Here is a 17,998-nt window from a genome sequence, read left to right as displayed (position 1 = left end):
GTTCTTCCTCCCTCTGCTTTCCCTCCAGCTCGGCTTCGATCTGGACCGAGAGGTCTACCCGCTGGTGGTCCATGCCGTGGTGGACGAAGGAGACGGTATGGACGCCCTGTGTCTTCTTTGGCCGACACTGCCCGTGGGTGGCCCAAGGCCTCCGTGGGTGTCAGGCAGTGTCTGCACCCCCCTCCCCCACTCCTGTTCCCGAGGCCCTCGGCGGACAGGAACACCGGGTTCCATACCGGCACGAGCCGCGGGGAGTCGGGGAGGGTGCGTCGCTTGGTTTGCCTCTCCATCCGGTGCCTTCGTTCCTTCCAGAGTATTTCGGCCATTGCCACGTGCTGCTGGGCACTTTCGAGAAGGTGAGTGAGTGGCTTTCCAGGGCCTCACCTCAGAGGCTCAGCTCTCCCGGGAGGACGGGCAGCCTCGTCCCGGCTGCCTGAGCTCAGCAGGTGGCGCTGGCCCGGGGGCTGGGGCTGGCGGGGGGAGATCACCACACTGGGGGCTGCAAGGGCCGAGCTCCAGCTCTGCCACCAACTGTGCTTGACCTTCCACCCCGAGGCCTCCTTCCCTCTCCTCCAAAGGGAAGGGTCAGACCAGACCTGGAAAGGCCCTGCCCGCCCTGGGAGCCTGCAGTCCCCACGGCGGGGCCCCCAGGCCACGTGCGGCTGAGAGAAGTCGCAGTGAACGCGGGGCTGCCTGGCCTGCGCCCTGGTCATCACTGCCCTGTTCTCCTTGCAGCACACGGACGGCACCTTCTGTGTCAAGCCCCTCAAGCAGAAGCAAGTGGTGAGTCCTGAGGGCCGGGCTGCTGGCGTCCCCTCTCTCCTCTCTTCTTTCTTTCTTTCTCTCTCTCTCTCTCTCTCTCTCTTTCTTTCTTTCTCTCTCTTTTTTAAATATAATTTTATTGATTTCAGAGAGGAAGGGAGAGGGAGAGAGAGAAAGGTCAGTGATGAGAGAGAATCATTGATCAATCCGAGCACGTGCCCTGACCAGGAATCAAACCATGACCTCCTGGTTCATAGGTCAGTGCTCAACCACTGAGCCACACCGGCGTTTAAGAGGGGTTATAGGAGAGGCAGAGCAGGTGCTGCCTGGATTGCTGGCTGGGGAAGCTCAGGGAAAACGGCTTCTCTGTAGCTAGAGTCGAGTTAGTGACAGACTTTGTCAGACTGGCGGGTGGGATATGACATCAGTGACAGGCCAGGTCTCGGGATGAATTCAGAGGCCAGGCAGAGGGGCGGGGCCTGGATTAGGGAAGCCGGGGACGGGCCAGCCTCAGCACTGCTGGGGCCAGACTCATGGGAGTGAGCCTGGGTGTTGAAGTTGGAGTTTTAAGAAACAGGGGCTGCCCTGCCGGTTTGGCTCAGTGGATAGAGCATTGGCCTGCGGACTGAAGGGGCCCAGGTTCGATTCGGGTCAAGGGCACATGCCCGGGTTGTGAGCTCAATCCCCAGTAGGGGGCGTGCAGGAGGCAGCCGATCCATGATTCTCTCTCATCACTGATGTTTCTGTCTCTCTCTCCCTCTCCCTTCTTCTCTGAAATCAATAAAAATATATTTTAAAAAAGAAAAGAAACAAGGGCTAGAGGGTGATTTTGCAGCATGTTGGAGACGGCAGCTCCGTGGCGGGGGAGGGGCTCGGTCGGCCTCCCCTCCCATGCCTCCCTCCTGTGTCTTCCCCTCCCCCCTTTCCCTTACCCACTTCTCCTCTGTCTTTCTCTCCCCCTCCTTTCTCCTCGCGATGTGTGGACCTCACGTTTATTTCGTAGCTGAGGTTACATTGTGCTGCATCTTCTCCCGCCCGTTCTAGTCTCCCCTTTCTTCGCTGTGGGCGATGGTGAGGGCAGGGCAGCGGCATGCCAGTCTGAGCCTGTGTGTCCCTGTTGGGGGAAAATCAAACAGCTGGTTTTGCTTCTCAACAAGAGAGCCGCCGTGGAGAAAGCATCCTCGGCTTGTCCCGGCCTTCGGTCGTCCCCGCCGTGAACCCACGGCCCTCGGCCCGTCCCCACGGCGGGGGCGTGTGTGGCCGCTCCTATCTGTGCGAGGGTCAGCCTGCCCTGGAACTCTGTGTGTTTGCCGTGCAGGTCGACGGGGTCAGCTACCTGCTCCAGGAGATCTATGGGATCGAGAACAAGTACAACACGCAGGATGCCAAGGTGAGAGCCACCCGGCACGCTGCCTGTCCTCCCGAGGGGCAGCGAGGAGCCTCGGTCAAGCCGGGACCGGGACCGGGAGGCCGGGCGCCGTGATCGCAGTCAGTTCGGGCCCAGAGGGTGTTTCCCGCCCCTCGTTTCAGATGACTGTCCTTAAATCGCTCTGGGTTAGTCTCTGAGTCCCCACCCCCACCCCCCTCCGCCATTAGCCGGCTGGGCTTTCCCGACGCTGATCATTAAACCCGTCTTATCCCCGTGGGGTCTGCTCGGCCCCATGGCCCAGCCGGTCAGAGGCAGGTCAGCCTCACAGTGTGAGCTTGAGAGAAGCTCCCGGAGTCAGTGACCCCGAGTGTGTGAACGCACTGGGTAAACGGTGAAGTCCGATGTAAGTGTAAGCTTCTGTTCCTATTTCTTTTTTAAAAAATATATTTTTTTATTGATTTCAGAGAGGAAGGGAGAGGGAGAGAGAGAGAAACATCAATGATGAGAGAGAATCATGGACCGGCTGCCTCCTGCACGCCCCCCACTGGGGATCGAGCCTGCAGCCCGGGCCGGTGCCCTGACCTCCTGGTTCATGGGTCGATGCTCAGCCCCTGAGCCGCGCCAGCCGGACTGTTCCCATCCCTGGTCTAGCGAGTGTGCGTCCTTGTCCTTGGCTCAGTGTCCGCTCCCCGGCAGGTGGCTGAGGACGAGGTGAGCGACAACAGCGCCGAGTGCGTGGTGTGCCTCTCGGACGTGCGGGACACCCTCATCCTGCCCTGCCGCCACCTCTGCCTGTGCAACACCTGCGCCGACACCCTGCGCTACCAGGCCAGCAACTGCCCCATCTGCCGCCTGCGTAAGCCCCGCCGGTCCGGTCCGGTCCGCGTGGCCGCGGGGCAGGGGTGGCGGGGTCTGTCCCACCCCCGTACCCACGTGGCCTGACGGCCCCTCTCCTCCTCCGCAGCCTTCCGGGCGCTGCTGCAGATCCGAGCCATGAGGAAGAAGCTGGGCCCCTTGTCCCCGACCAGCTTCAACCCCATCATCTCCTCCCAGACCTCCGACTCGGAGGAGCCCTCGGTGAGTGGGGCTCAGAGCCGCGCCCCATGAGGCCAACAGGGAGGTCTCCTCGCTGCCTCCTCTCGCCTCGGGCCCCTCATTTCCGTGCCTTTGCGGGGCGTGGGCAGTAAGCTGGGTGAGCCCCTGTTGCCTTGAGACCAGTCTGTGGTATAAGGTTGGGAATTTGGTGTCCTGATGGTGGTGGCCATGCCTAGAGCCTCCCCCATTCCCCTCTGTGGGGTCCCCCTTTCTCTGGGACTCCCCCAAGCAGAAGCAAGGGGATGGTCATCTTAGGTTGGGATACAGTTTACTGTCTTTATCGGAGTCCTCGCAGGAGGTAACTGGTTTTATTTTTCTGGTTTTTAAAAAAATATATTTTTTATTGATTTCAGAGAGGAAGGGAGAGGGAGAGAGATAGAAACATCAATGATGAGAGAGAATCATTGATCGGCTGCCTCCTGCACGCCTCACACTGGGGATCGAGTGCCCTGACCGGGAATCAAACCGTAACCTCCTGATTCATAGGTCAATGCTCAACCACTGAGCCACACCGGCCGGGCGGTAACTGGTTTTCTTTATCCCTTTTGGTGGGGTCAGGGGCTGGGAGCCGAGCATATGAAGGTATCCCCCTCCGTTTCAGGGTACAAGGCATGGTGTCGGGGTGAAGCCTCGGAGCAGATACTGACTTGCCTTAGGTTCCCACGCTAGAGGTACCATCCAGTGAGCGGTACGGGGATAATTACTTAGCTATCTGGGGAGGAAAATCAGTGTAGCTTTACTCCTCACCAGATAACAGATTGCACATGGAGTAACAGTGAACTGTACTCCAAACAAAGCAAACCAAGCAGAACGTTAAAGGGCTGGAATGAATTACTGGTGACTCCGGTGGACTCTGGACGGGAGAGGGCTCGCCAAGCTTAAAGTGGAACCGGACGGACGAAGACGGTGCACCTTTTACCACGTAACAGTTTAAATTTCAGCCCGGCTGATGCGGCTCAGTGGTTGCGCATCCACCCAGACACCAAACGGTCACCAATTCAATTCCCGGTCGGGGCTCATGCCCCGGTTGTGGGCTCAGTCCCCCACAGGGGGCGTGCAGGAGGCAGCCCATCCGTGTTTCTCTCTCCCTCTCCCTTCCTCTTCCTCTAAAAACAAAAACAATGAAAACAAAACATAGGAGCTTTAAAACAATTTTTGAATTTCAGATGTATAGCACATGACCAAAATCGAAAGGCAAACAGCCACCCATTTAAAGAAAAAATGTCTCCACGACGTTTACACCGGAGGAAAGCCCGTGTCTCGGCTGTAGCTCCTGTGAATAAAACAGATAAAAATGTTCAAAGGGTTTCAAAACGCAGTTCCCAGAAGAGGAAGCAGCAGGTTAGCAGTCATTGCTTTCAGCGTCAGCCACATTAAAAACCAACGATACGCAAACTAATGGGAGACACCGTTTTCACCTTTCAAATTTAAAAACCTCTTTAAAGACACTCCAGGCTGGCAGAACTAAGTAGGTTTTCTGTTCTGCTTTGAGGAGTGTAACTAGAAAAATCGTTGGGGGGAAAAAAAAAGCCTGTGTATGTCAAGAGCCTTAAACACAATTATACGAGGTAATCTAGGGCCTAAGAATTTAATACCAATAAAATCATCTGAAAAAAGATTCACACACTAGGACATCCCTCAGACTGTTCACAGTCGGAAATGTCGACACAGCTGAGTAGCCAGCCCCGGTGGGACCAGGAGCTCGCGGTGTCGGTGGGAAGGGGACGCGTGTGAAGGAAAACATCTGTGTCAGGTGACGTACGCGGGATATAAAGTTGTTATTCACAGATGATAGGTTGTAGCTGTGCAAACAGGACAGAGGGAAAAATTGGAAGAAAATACACAGAATGCTAATGAAGTTATTACTTTGGGTGACTTGATTATTGATGGTTTTCCCCCTCCTTTCTACTTTTTTTTTTAATCCTGACCCGAGGATAAAATCAATATGTTTATTGATTTTAGAGAGAAAGAGACAGGCATTGATGTGAGAGAGAACATCGATTGGTCTCCTCCCGAAACACACCCCAACCAGCACACCCCAACCAACACACCCCAACCAGCACACCCCAGCCGGGGCTTGAACCTGCAGCCCAGGCATGTGCCCTGGCGGGGAATCGACCCGGGACCGCTGGCCTGAGCCACGCGGTCTGGCTAACGAACTCTCCCACCGTCTGGTCCCCCTAGTCCTCCGAGAACATCCCGCCGGGCTATGAAGTGGTGTCCCTTCTGGAGGCCCTCAACGGGCCCCTCACCCCGTCCCCCGCGGTCCCTCCACTGCACGTGCTGGGCGACGGCCACCTCTCAGGAATGCTGCCCGCCTACGGCAGCGACGGCCACCTGCCCCCCGTCAGGACGCTCTCCCCGCTCGACCGCCTGCCCGACAGCAGCAGCCAAGGACTCAAGCTCAAAAGGAGTCTCTCCAAGTGAGTCGCCGGCACGCGCCCGCCCGTGTGGGCCTGGGGTCCTTGGCGGGGTGCTCCCAGCCACCCCCCACCTGGGTGCCCGGGCAGGGTGGGCCCGCTGGGCCGTTCCCAGAGCGTCTCGTCTCCCGGAAGACCCGGGGCTGATCCCTGGGGGAGCTTACCCCGGCCCTTAGGAGAGGAAGGTAAGATGGTACACGCGGACGTAGGGGGACCAGATAGACAGATCTATTAGGCGTTCTGTTGGGGGGGGCATGGGGTCCAGGGCATCATTTAGTCCAGTGATGGCGAACCTTTTGAGCTCGGCGTGTCAGCATTTTGAAAAACCCTAACTTAACTCTGGTGCCGTGTCACATATAGACATTTTTTGATCTTTGCGACCATAGTAAAACAAAGGCTTATATTTGTGATATTTATTTTATATATTTACATGCCATTTAACAAAGAAAAATCAAACAAAACAATGAGTTCGCGTGTCACCTCTGACACGCGTGTCATAGGTTCGCCATCACTGATTTAGTCTGAAGACTAAAGCAACCTTGGGATTTGTATCTTTTAGGCATTTAAACCTAATGAGGCCCAGACTGATAAGCTCTCTGCCGTGGCATCAAGGAGGCGGCTTATACACCAGGGGTGGGGAACCTTTTTCCTGCCAGGGGCCATTGGATGTTTTTAGCATCATTCTCGGGCCATGCGGAATTAAAAATTAGCTGCTGTATCTGGTCAAACATTTCATTAACTCACTCCTACTGCCTTGGTGGGGCCAGACCAAATGATTCCTTCGAGGGCACGGCCCGCGGGCCGGACGTTCCCCACCCCTGTTATAGATGAAAATATTAAGACAGCAGAAATGTCAGTGGTTTTTCCCAAGTTTACACACACGTTATGGAAGAAGCTGAAGAGAAAACTCAGGTGTTCTGATGCCCATGAGCCGTCTCCGTCCCTCCCGGTGCTCTGCCCACCTCCCCGCGCCTTAGGGTTTGGGGTGCTCCGTGCGGTCCGCCCCTTCCTGCGGGTCTGGTGGGAACGTGCTGTTCTCTATGCGACCAGCGGCCCAGCTGCTGTTCCCTCCGACAGGTCCATCTCCCAGAATTCCTCCGTGCTGCACGAGGAGGAAGACGAGCGTTCCTGCAGCGACTCGGAGACGCGCCTCTCTCCGCGGCCGGCCGCGCAGCAGCCGGGAGAGGTAGCCTGCACCGCCCTCCCTTTCATGGGGTCGGACTCCAGTGCGTGTCGGATTCCCGGTCAGGTCCACCTGCTGTCATTCATTCGTCAACACCTTTTTTTAATTTTTATAAATATGTTTTGATTGATGTCAGAGAAGGAGAGAGAGATGGAAACATCAATGATGAGAAAATCATTGCTATCGGCTGCCTCCTGCACACGCCACACGGGATGGAGCCCGCAACCCAGGCATGTGCCCTGACCAGGAATCGAACTGTGACCTCCTGGTTCATAGGTCGACCCTCAACCACTGAGCCACACTGGCTGGGCCACCAAACACCTTTTGAGCCCTCTCTGAGACAGCGGCAGAGGTTTCGTTCAATTCATTTACTCATGAGCCTGTGACTTACCGGTCGCTATTCCGTCTGCCGAGGACAGCAGCAGTGAGGAGACCGCCAACCCCTGCCTGGTGGTGCTTATGTTCTTGATGGTGGGGAGGGGGTGGCCCGAAAGGCAGTAAGTGAAAAACGTGTGTCCGAGGGCGCTGTGTTCGCTGTGGCAGAGGAGGGAGGGAGAGGGTGTCGAGGCCAGAGGTGGGGTTGCTGTCTTTACGGAGTGGCCCGTGAACACAGACCGAGGGAGGCGCGAGAGCCAGCGATGCAGGCATCCGGGGAAAGGGTGCGGGCACAGGACACGCTGGGAGGACGTGTGGAGGAGGGAAGGAGGTGGGGTTTCCTGCCTGTGCCCCCCTGACAGGTTCTAGGTAACACAGGCGCATTGCACCCCCTCTCGGCAAGGCAGTGAGCTGGGCCCGGGAGCAGGCGGAGGGACAGCGGGGGTCCCGCCCTCGGGAGCTTGAGGCCTAGTGGGGACAGGACATGTGTAGGGGCTGCCACAGAGTTGTTGCTCAGTTAGGTGTTGTTTGAATGAATGCATGAACGAATGAATGAATTTAACGATAGGAGACAAGTGTGCCCAAGGCAGGGACCATCAGCGCTGGGCCAGAGGTGGGAGAGATGGCACGTGAAGGAAACCGTGAGTGAGAGAGAGGACGGGCGTGGAGTAGACGTGGGGATTCTTAGAAATGGAGAGAAAAGGGAGAGAAACGCTGGGGATGGGGAGACGTCCAGGCTGTGGGCAGGTCAGTGGTCCCGTGAGAGCTTTGTGTCCTGAAGGCCCACCTGCTGGGGCAGAGTCGATGGATTAGGGGGAGACAGACTGAGCCTGGGTGGGAGGGAGCCCAGAGCTGGGATCGCAAAAGCACGCTGGGCCCGGCTTTCGTGGCTCAGTGGTTGAGCATCGACCTATGAACCAGGAGGTCACAGTTCGATTCCTGGTCAGGACACGTGCCTGGGTTGTGGGCTCGATCCCCAGTAGGGGCGTGCAGGAGGCAGCCGATCAATGATCCTCATCATTGATGTTTCTCTCTCTCTCTCCCTTCCTCCCTAAAATCAATAAAAATATATTTTTTTTAAAAAAGAAAAAGCCGAAACCGGTTTGGCTCGGTGGATGGAGCGTCAGCCTGCGGACTGAGGGGTCCCAGGTTCGATTCTGGTCAGGGGCATGTGCCTGGGTTGCGGGCGCATCCCCAGTGGGGGATGTGCAGGAGGCAGCTGGTCGATGTTTCTCTCTCATCGATGTTTCTAGCTCTCTGTCTCTCTCCCTTTCTCTCTGTAGGGAATCAATAAAACATATTTAAAAAAAAAAAAAAGAAAAAGAAAAAGCATGCCGGCCTGGAGAAAAGAGAATGGGCTGTGGTGCTAGAACCCCTAGGACTTCGCACCTGCCGGGGGTGCTGGGGTCACCGGCCCAGCTGGCTGACGGGTGGGGTGTCAGGGCAGGGCGGGCGGGGGAAGGGGCTGCTGTGTGAGACGACTGAGCTGGAACTAACCCGACATCCGAGTGGGGGTCCCCGGCGGGCGGGCGGGTGGGCGGCCTCCGCTGCTCTGTGTCCCTTCCCTTCAGAAGGAAAGCTGCTTCTCATCCCGGGAACCTGGGCGTCCCCATGTCACAGCTGCCGGTGGCCTGTCACCTGAGCCCCGTCTTTGTGGGCCCGGCAGATGCTGTGCTGCGGGAGGATGAGCTGACTGAGGTTTGCACCTCCCCTGGGAGCAGCATCCGGGCCAGGGCCGGAGACGGTGGTGACAAGAGAGAGACGGCCCTGCATGTCCTGATGTCCTGGCCGTGGCGTGGGGACCTCGGCCCCTCCCAGTGTCCCCTCGCCCTTCCTCCTGCCCTCGCTGTGTTTGACTTGTCCACCCTCCGTTGTTGCCCAGGAATGTGGCGTCACTCCAGACAGCGAGAATCTCACCCTGTCGTCATCAGGGGCCATTGACCAGTCGTCTTGCACGGGGACGCCTCTCTCTTCCACGATTTCCTCCCCAGAAGGTACGCGAGGGAGCGGGGAGGGCGAGGGAGCGGGGAGGGCGGCACATCCCCCCCCCAGCCCAGTCCTCAGCCCCCTGTTTCCTCCGGAGCAGACAGACCCTGGGCAGCGAGTTAACACCTAAGCTGGTGACCAGCAGGCCCCTCTGCAGGGGGAAGGGACTGGCTGTCCCCGGGGCGAGCTGGGGGACAGCACTGTCTTACCCCCAGTCCTGCATGTCCCTGGTCCCCGAGTGAGTTCTGAGCTCTGAATGCGAAGGAGCAGAGCCCTGGAAAACCTTCAGTCCGGCCTGGCCGCGGGGCTCAGTGGTGAGCGTGGGCCTACGAACCAGGAGTCACGGCTCCATTCCCCATCAGGGCACAGGCCCGGGTTGTGGGCTCAGCCCCAGTGGGGGGTGTGCAGGAGGCAGCCGGTCAGTGATTCTCTCTCATCATTGATGTTTCTCTCTCTCTCTCCCTCTTCCTTCCTCCCTGAAACCAATAAAAACATATTTTTAAAAAAGGATAAAAAAGAAAACCTTCCATCTAAAACCCCTTCGGTGAGGGGGAGGCCAGGCCACTGTGGCCTCGCTGAGCGGGGCAGGGGCAGGGCACGGCTCCTTGCTCAGCTCCAGAGCCCGTGCCGACCCGTCTCCTCCTTCTCCTCCCGTCTCCACAGACCCTGCCAGCAGCAGCCTGGCCCAGTCGGTCATGTCCATGGTGTCCTCCCAGAGCCAGCACTCGCAGCTCAGCACCGACACGGTCTCCTCCATGTCCGGCTCCTACATCGCCCCCGGCACGGGCACGGGCACGGGCACGGAGGACGAGGGAGAGGCGCTCCCCTCCCCGCTGGCCGCCAGCAGGGCCGCTTCCGAGGAAGGAGAGGTAAGGGCAGGGCACGGGGCCTCTCCGTGTGACATATCCGAGCAGCTCCCACAAGGTGCGCCCGGGGCATCTGGGAGCCCCCACCGTGCTGGGAAGGGGAGCCATGGAAATGGGGGAATAGAACCCAGGGCTCCCCCCTCAGGCCTGACTCTGCGGGGCACCACTTTTTTTGTTAATCTTCACCTAAGGATATTTTTCCATTGATTTTTTTAAAAATATATTTTATTGATTTTTTTACAGAGGGGAAGGGAGAGGGATAGAGAGTTAGAAACATCGATGAGAGAGAAACATCGATCAGCTGCCTCCTGCACACCTCCTACTGGATATGTGCCCGCAACCCAGGTACATGCCCTTGACCGGAATCGAACCTGGAACCCTTCAGTCCGCAGGCCGACGCTCTATCCACTGAGCCAAACCGGTTTCGGCATCCATTGATTTTTAGAGAGTGGGAGAGAGAGGGAAAGACAGAGAGAAACATCGATGCGAGAGAAACACATTGATTGGTTGCCTCCTGCACACGCCCTGACCAGGGCCGGGGCTGGAAAGGAGCCTGCAACCAAAGTACGTGCCCTTGACCGGAATCGAACCCGGGACCCTATGGTCCACAGGCCGACACTCTATCCACTGAGCCAAACCAGCCAGGGCTGCTTGGCACCACTTCTGTCTCGAGGACGTGGTTGGGGTTTGCTGCGAGGCGGGTGAGCTGGGTGCCCCCAGAGCCGGCGTGTCCGCACCTCCATTCCTGTTACTCTTGCAGGCGATGCCGGCGGCGTCTCCAGACAGCAACTTCGTGGGCCTCGCTGAAGAGCAGGACGCAGAGGTAACCCCCACAGGGGACGTGGTGCCTCTCCCGGCCAGAGATCAGAGAGTCCTAGTGCTGGCTGGGGACGCAGACGGGAGGGGCGCTGTTCTGGAACAATCCTCCCAGGTGGCGTTCGGGTCAGGCGGGCTGGGGAGGGACAGCAGCTGCACTAGGGGCCGGGGGGGTGTCCAGTTAGCAGAGGGCGCTGGTCTCGGGTTACAGGCACGGAGTGGGCTTTGAGCACCTGTTTGTCCCTCATTCACTTAGTGACTCTTGCACAGGTGACTGGGTCGCAGGTGCTGGCCAGCCCGTGGCCATGAAGGCCTGAGTGGCCTGGCCTCTGCCTGCCCCCCACCTTCTGTACCCCCAGGCGGGGAGACGGGGTGACAATTCAGCGTGAGAAGTGCCTTGACGAAGGTGTCACAGGGCAGGCTCTAGAACTTCCCTTTTTTCCTCTAGAACAGCGGTTCTCAACCTGTGGGTCTCGACCCCTTTGGCGGTCGAACGACCCTTTCACAGGGGTCGCCTAAGACCATCATCCTGCATGTCAGATATATACATTACGATTCATAACAGTAGCAACATTACAGTTATGAAGTAGCAACGAAAATAATTTTATGGTTGGGGGTCACCACAACATGAGGAACTGTGTTTAAAGGGCCAGAAGGTTGAGAACCACTGCACTAGAACTTCTTCTTGAGCCGTATATTCTCAGAGGAGCGTCTGGATAGGGTTTGCGATCGGAAGGGGTTTCTGTGAGGTTGGGGTCTCAGCGCTGTTTCCTCGGACATCTGTTTCCACCTTAGAAAGCAGACGAGCTAACCCAGCACCAAGGCCATTGCCGGCATGTCCAGCATGCATCCGAACACGCCCCAGACCAGTCCCTCCCAAGCCAGCCTGTCCCTGCCCGGCCTCCCAGGCACCCACAACTCCTACGCTGCCGCCGCCGGCCCTGGAGTTAAACACCGTGAGGGTGACTAGTTCGGGCTCCAGCCCGTGAGGGTGCAGTTGGCCCTTACACGGCACAGTTCGGGCCGCATTGTCCTGGAATCGGCTGTCTTTCGGGTCTGCAGTGGGGAGCCCTGTGTGCAGAGGCGGCGGAGACGTGGCCGGCACCCCGACCCGCACTGTTCCAGGCCCGCTGCGCTCCCGCTATGCTCCGCAGGCTCAGGCGCCTTCCTTCTGTTGTAGGGCAATGACGTCATGGAGGAAGACGATGGGTCCCCCACACAGGAAGACGGTAATCGACCTGCTCTTGGCTCCCTCTCATCTGTCCTTCCCGGGTGTTCTTTCACGGGCGCAGAGGGGGCCCTGGCGTGAGCGGGTGGCACTCCTCAGCGTGTGCCCGGGGAAGGTCACCTTCCTGATGGGATGGGGTGTCCGAGGACCGCAGTGCCCACCCGGCTCGCTCGGGATGGGGTGCAGCAGAGGACAGCTCCCCCTTTACATGGAACACATTCCGAAGCTTCTCGGGCAGCTCCCACCTCCTGCCTTCCTGCTCCGGCCCCCCGCCGGGTCCCCCAGAGCTCTCAGCGCCCCGAGTGCAGCAGCAGCAGCAGCGACGGCGCTGTCTCCTCTGTGGGGGAGAAAGGAATCAGGCTGCGGGTTTGGTTTTGCTGTACCGAAGGAGGCGGCTGACGTTGCCGGGACAGGGATCCCAGGAGCCAGCAGCACAAGGCGGGCGGGTCCGTAGCTGCCGGAATGGTTTCCTCAGGCCTCCAGGACGCCCTCCGGTGGAGTGGTGTGGTTTCTAGTGTGGACAAGAGGAGGGGTGGCCTGCAGAGAAGGGAGTGGGGAGAGGGGGTGGGGCTGGGCCTGGCCCCCCAGGGGATGGAACCCAGCTCTCCCCTCTGCTCTGAGGCGCCTCCGCAGAAGGACACCTCCAAAGCAGACCCGACCCGCGGGGTGCAGACGCCACCCTCATCGCTTCTGCTTCAGCGCTGGCCGTTGCTTGGGGAGTTCAGGGTACGCATGCGGACTTGGCCACTCTGCCTGGCCAAGTCGCCCTGAAGGAGGGGATGGCCGCCAGGCGGGGCCTCCGCCGCCCTCTGCACAACGAGGCCCATGACCTCAGTGCTCACGGCTCCCTTGGGGACTGTCCCCAGCCCCCCGAATATCTGCTTCCGACAAGCTCAGGCCGCAGGTGCTTCCCCCTGACGTCGTGTAGCCCCATGGTGGGTCTCTGTGTCTTCCTTTCCCTTTCAGCAAGAAATAAAATAAGATAGAAAGAGGGAGCTTGAAAAAAATAACTGCTAAACCCTCCCCTCCCCCGCTCACACGTCCGTAGGTTTCTGGCTAGTCCCCTTAAAACGTCCTCAGAATAACAAATTTCATAAAGTCCCGTAAGAAGATGGATCCTAACTTGGTGCATGTGGCGGTTCTGACTTGACATGCAAACTTAGGGAACCTGCGAGACCTTCGATTGTTCTGGTATTTAGCGTGTGCAGAGCCCTGTGGTCACAAGCACACCCGACAGCACCCACAGACACGGGCAGGAGCAGGGCAGCTCCGCCGGCGGGTCCCCAGCTCCTCGCGCCCCTGGCAGAGCTCCCCGGCTGCCGGCAGCCCCTCCCCCAGGCTCCGGCCCCTGCGGAACAATGGCTAAAAAGGGGCCAGTGAGGGAAAAGGGACAGGCTGGGTCGGGAACGCGAACATGCCCACACAGTTAGATTCCGTATTGTCCGCTCTTTACCCACTTAATTACTGTCTTTTTTTTAAACACATGATTCGGTTTGTTTGTCTCCATCCTTAAGATGTTTACGTTCAGGACAGCAGAGCAGAGACGCATCCAGCGCGCCCGCCTAACTGCGTTGACTCCCTTACAGGCCAGAGGACGTGCGCGTTTCTAGGCATGGAGTGTGACAATAACAATGACTTTGACATCGCAAGCGTGAAAGCACTGGACAATAAGCTGTGCTCTGAGGTCTGCTTACCGGGTGAGTGGCAGTCTGCTGAACGTGAACTTGGTGGGAGTTGCTCCCCTGCTCACACCCCTGCTCTCACCCCGGGGCGCCCACCTCCTGCCCTGCGGCTCCTGCAGAAGCCTGGGCTGTGCTGGGATGCCAGAAGCTGCTGCTGAAAGGAAGTGTGTGCCCCGAGGGAGACGGTCAGGCCGGGAGTAGGGAGCAGCTCTCCCTCTCCTTCCTGTCTTCCCCTTCTTCCTGACGGGCCCCTCCATCGCGATCTCGCAGATCCCATGGCGGGCGGCCTGGCCTGTGTCCCCCACAGGCGGTGTGGAAGGCAGCCGGAGCCCTTGGGAAGGGCATCCGTGGCTCCTCGGCAGGAAGGTGAAAGCCAGCGTGTTCTCGATGAGCGAGGGGCTCCGTGACCGTGAGCTTTGGGGGACCAGTCGCCTTGTACTTTGTCAGCTCTGGATCCCAGAGGAGAGGTCAGGGCTGGAGGGTGACCGTGCCCCCTGGAGCCCTAACCTTACATTTCATCAGGGCTGTCAGGGCCCCTTCCTCCTCCTCACGGCGCTACCGGAACCCAAGCTGACTTCCTGCAGAGGAGCCACGGTACCAACCGGCGCGCGCTGCCCTCTTCCACCCGCTGTGCCCACGTGGGGGCTCCCCGAGCCGCTTCTCCAAAGCCCGGGCCTGCCCACGCGGACTCGGTCAGACCTCCCCGCCGGTTTTACGGCAGACGCTGTCCCTCACACGTGCGCTCCGTCATCGCTCCGCCGGCCCCTGAAATGGAGACATTTCAACCTCAGAGCAGCCCCCTGGCATCGTGGTCCAGTGCTTTACGCGTTCCGCGAAGTGGCCACGGCTTTGGGGCCACACAGCCGCCTGTGGTTGCCACGCTCCATCGGCCTGGGAAGGACACGGTCCCGCAGGCTCGGAGGCGTGCCCTCTAGCCTTTCCCGGGGCTCCTGGGTCGCGGTCTATGGAGGGCTGACCCAGGCCGGTCTGGACGTCACTTCCTGCCTCCCATCCCCGCCTCGCTTCTATCTGTCCGTTCGTTTTCCACGTCTTTTTCGGTTCTCTGGTGTCCTGTAGGCTGTGTGTGGAGGCTCACGTTCGCTCTGTGCCAACACTGTCCTCCCGGCTACGCCGCCCGCCCCGCGCTTGCTGGGCCTGCGTGCATCCCAGCGCCTCCTGCTTTGGTTCCATCCCTAACCGGCAAGGGCCCGTGTTCCATAGACTGGGATTTTTCCAAGAAAAAAAAACTTTTTGGGAGAATATATCCATTCCTGTTCCAGAAAAAGGGGGTGCTCCTGTGCAAGGGTCCTGGGGCGGGTTGTTCCGGCCGCAGATGGCATCTCTGCCCTCCCTCCGCTGTGTGTCTGCTCACTGGGCGTGCGTGCGTGGGAGAGAGTCTAGGTTCCTGTCCCCCTTGAGGGCCCCCCCCCACTTGTTGGCAGAGGGAGCTGCTGGGAGTTGTTGGAGCCAACCAAGCTGCTGGAAATGCGAGCGTATTCCCTCTGCTTCCTCCTCTTCCTCTCACCCTCCGGCCAGCCTGCTGGTTGACATTCAGTCCGCTCTCGGGGTCGGGGAGGGGAGTGAGACAAGGAAGGAAGGGAGGACCGACCCCTGGGGTTCCTTGTGGGGATCTGAGATTAAAGTGGGGTCACGGCTGAGATCAGACACACGAACCAAACCGAGCGCTGTGATGTCTGTCGGGAGAGGGACTCGGTGTAAGCGCTTGAGGTGTCTGTCCATCGTCCCCTCACCAGAGGTCCGGGGCTCTTAGGAAGAGGGACAGCCTAGCTGCTCACAGTCAAACAGACTCTGGTTCGGCCGGGAGCACCATGCGGGGAGCAAAGTGCTGGGGAACCCTCCGGAAGCGTCCGCTGGGTTCGTGACAGGCGTACCCGCTTTGGTAGGTCCCCTGGGATGGAGGGGCCTCGGCCTTAAGGTCAAACTTCCATCCCACGATGGAGATCCCGAGGTCCCTCCCCCGCCCCCACGCCCCGCCCCCTCGCCGGCCGGGCTCCTCGGGCCTGTGGGCTCCAGCCGGCTTCGCGGCCCTTGGTCTCTGTTTCCCTCTCCAAGCAGAGGGTGACCCCTCGAGGAGGGCCCGTGAGGAGCAGAGCCGGGGGCACCCCACTCTCCCTGTCCCCATCACCCTCCATGCTCACGGGTGCTCGGCCGGGAGGTGCAGCCAGCTGGTGGCGAGGCCCACACAGGTCCCCATCCTCACCACTCGTCAGAGTGACGCCGACAGGGCACCTGTGTCTCTGAGCCTCTCAGAGTGACCCCTAAGAAGCCTCTGGGGTTCTCGGGCCTGACGCCCAGGGGCGGAGGGGTGCCCCCAGGTTGTTGGAGAGGCTCTGCTCTCCAAGGGAGGGCAGCGAAGCGGATGGGGCAGGGTGAGCAGTTGGGAATTCTGAGACCAGCGAAGGAGTGGCAGGTCCAGGGGATCGGACGGGCTGTCACACGAGTGGCAGTGGTCGGGGACCAGCGGTCGTTCAGCGAACGCCTCTGGGAGATTGATGATGGGAACGAGCACAGATGATGGGTTGTCGTGGAAACACTACAGTTTTGAATGGCCGCATCGGGCAGCCGGGGGCGTAGCTAACGGAACTAAAAATGCCTGTGGAGGGAGTGGGTGACCCAGACCAGGAGGCTCCTGGGGAAGGCGGCACTCGGTAGAGACTGAGGAAACAGCCAATTCACCCCCGCCCCCCCCCCCCCCCCGGCAGAAACCTCAGGAAAGGGGTGCCCTGATCGTGTGCCCCAAATCCACCTCTAGAGGTCTCTTCACTCACCCATTTCTGGGTCCCCCAAACGGGAATTGAAGGGAAGCGCCTTTACCTGTCTCCCTCTGAGAGTTTAAACCTCTGAGCCCCGTTTCCTGGCTGGAGTCTCCCCAGCATCCAGGTTCCTTTCTGTGGCCGAGCTCGCCCCCTGGCCCAGGTGAGCAGAGGCAGCGTCCCCTGTAGGGAAAGGGCACCCCAGGCGCATGGGTAGCCCCAGGAGAGCAGACGCCAGCCCGAGTCTGGAGGCCGCCCCGAAGGCAGCGGTGTCGGCCGGGGAGGGTTCTAGAATGGCCGTGTCTGCGGAGAGGGCTCGTGTGAGCTCAGCAGGAGCCCGGCCCGCGATCTCGGGCGGCGGCGCTGTTTTGTTCTGTGCATGCGTGTGTGTCTTCGCTCCTGTTCACCATCTGCTTTTGGTCTTTCCCACCGCACAGCGCAGCTCCGGAGTCCTGCCCCCTAGACCCTGAGGACTAGGTATGCGACCCACCCCACTGTGTACATGACACAGCTCGTGCCGCCTCGGGGCTCCACGTCACGGGCGGCCTCGCCTTCCCTTCTTGGTCCTGCGCACGCAGCGTGCCGCCCTCGCAGGGAAGGAGCTGCTGACCCCCATCCCCGACGCCGGTACCCCAGGGACCAGCGGCCCCCCCAATTCCGGCTGGGTGTGAGACACCTGAGGCTTTCCTTTCTGCTCACCCCTCTTCCCCGGGGCCCACCTCCCCGACTCTCAGAGCCCTGAAAGCATTATCGCCCAGCACGTTTCTTGGAAATAAGCGGTTGATGCTGCTTAACCCCAGAGCCTGCGGCCGGCCCCCCGCATTTGTGAGTGTCCCCCCTCAAACATGAGCACAGCCAACCTTGGCCCCGCCCTGCAGAGTTGGTCGGCCCTGCTCAGGAGGTGGTCCAGGCACAGCGTGAGAAATGGGGCGTCCATGCAGGCTGAAGGGGAGCCCTCCGACCCCTGGGCCTCATCTGGCAGGGACCTGTGGAGGCGGGTGGGGGCTCCGCTGCTCGGAGTCCCGAGTTAGGCCTTCCTCCTGCGCTGTGGGCAGCCTGGCCCTGCCTGTCCACGAGCGTCTCCCTGCGCGGATGGAGCCGCCGGGCCATGGGCGGGGAGGGCGGGCAGGGGGAGATGCGGAGAGGGGAGCATGGGGGGACGGAGCCTGGGGCACTGGCCGTTGTGCACCTTCTGCCAGTGGGCGCCCCGCTCTGCGCTCTCCCCTACCTCTCCCAGTCCGCAAGCTCATGCAGGCCGGAAGGCAGGAGCCGGGAGTGGAGCCCAGCCATCCTGAGGGCAGGTTAGGCAGCCTGGGGAGTGAACGGAGGGACAGTGGTGGGTGGGATGCAGAGTGCAAAGGAGAGAGAAGAGCCGCAGGGGCCTGAGGGGAGAGTGAGGAGTTTAGGGGTGACACCTAGGGGACCCCCAGTTTCTCGGCTAG

General features: G+C 59.8%; 1 protein-coding gene across 2 annotated transcripts in view; it reads left to right on the top strand.

The window, feature by feature from the left end:
* Positions 1–17,998, top strand: part of RNF157 (ring finger protein 157) — a 61,619-nt gene that overhangs the window by 40,495 nt on the left and 3,126 nt on the right. The window contains exons 6-19 of one of the 2 annotated variants that reach the window (XM_070395577.1): positions 29–95; positions 313–356; positions 736–783; positions 2,081–2,152; positions 2,828–2,987; positions 3,096–3,208; positions 5,411–5,649; positions 6,724–6,832; positions 9,087–9,198; positions 9,854–10,059; positions 10,817–10,879; positions 12,053–12,101; positions 13,687–13,797; positions 16,994–17,033. In XM_070395577.1, the coding sequence (XP_070251678.1) occupies positions 29–95; positions 313–356; positions 736–783; positions 2,081–2,152; positions 2,828–2,987; positions 3,096–3,208; positions 5,411–5,649; positions 6,724–6,832; positions 9,087–9,198; positions 9,854–10,059; positions 10,817–10,879; positions 12,053–12,101; positions 13,687–13,797; positions 16,994–17,019 (1,419 nt within the window). In that variant the 3' untranslated portion in view covers positions 17,020–17,033. The remainder of the gene's footprint in view (positions 1–28; positions 96–312; positions 357–735; positions 784–2,080; positions 2,153–2,827; positions 2,988–3,095; positions 3,209–5,410; positions 5,650–6,723; positions 6,833–9,086; positions 9,199–9,853; positions 10,060–10,816; positions 10,880–12,052; positions 12,102–13,686; positions 13,798–16,993; positions 17,034–17,998) is intronic. The other variant, XM_070395576.1, reaches the window with a different exon arrangement.

The sequence above is a fragment of the Myotis yumanensis genome, unplaced genomic scaffold (assembly GCF_028538775.1).
Source record: "Myotis yumanensis isolate MYYU_CA2020_CCGP unplaced genomic scaffold, mMyoYum1.0.hap1 SCAF_16, whole genome shotgun sequence".
NCBI classification, from domain to species: Eukaryota; Metazoa; Chordata; class Mammalia; order Chiroptera; family Vespertilionidae; genus Myotis; species Myotis yumanensis.
The sequence above is the reverse complement of the archived record's forward strand: the minus strand, read 5'-3'. Positions and strand labels throughout refer to the sequence as shown.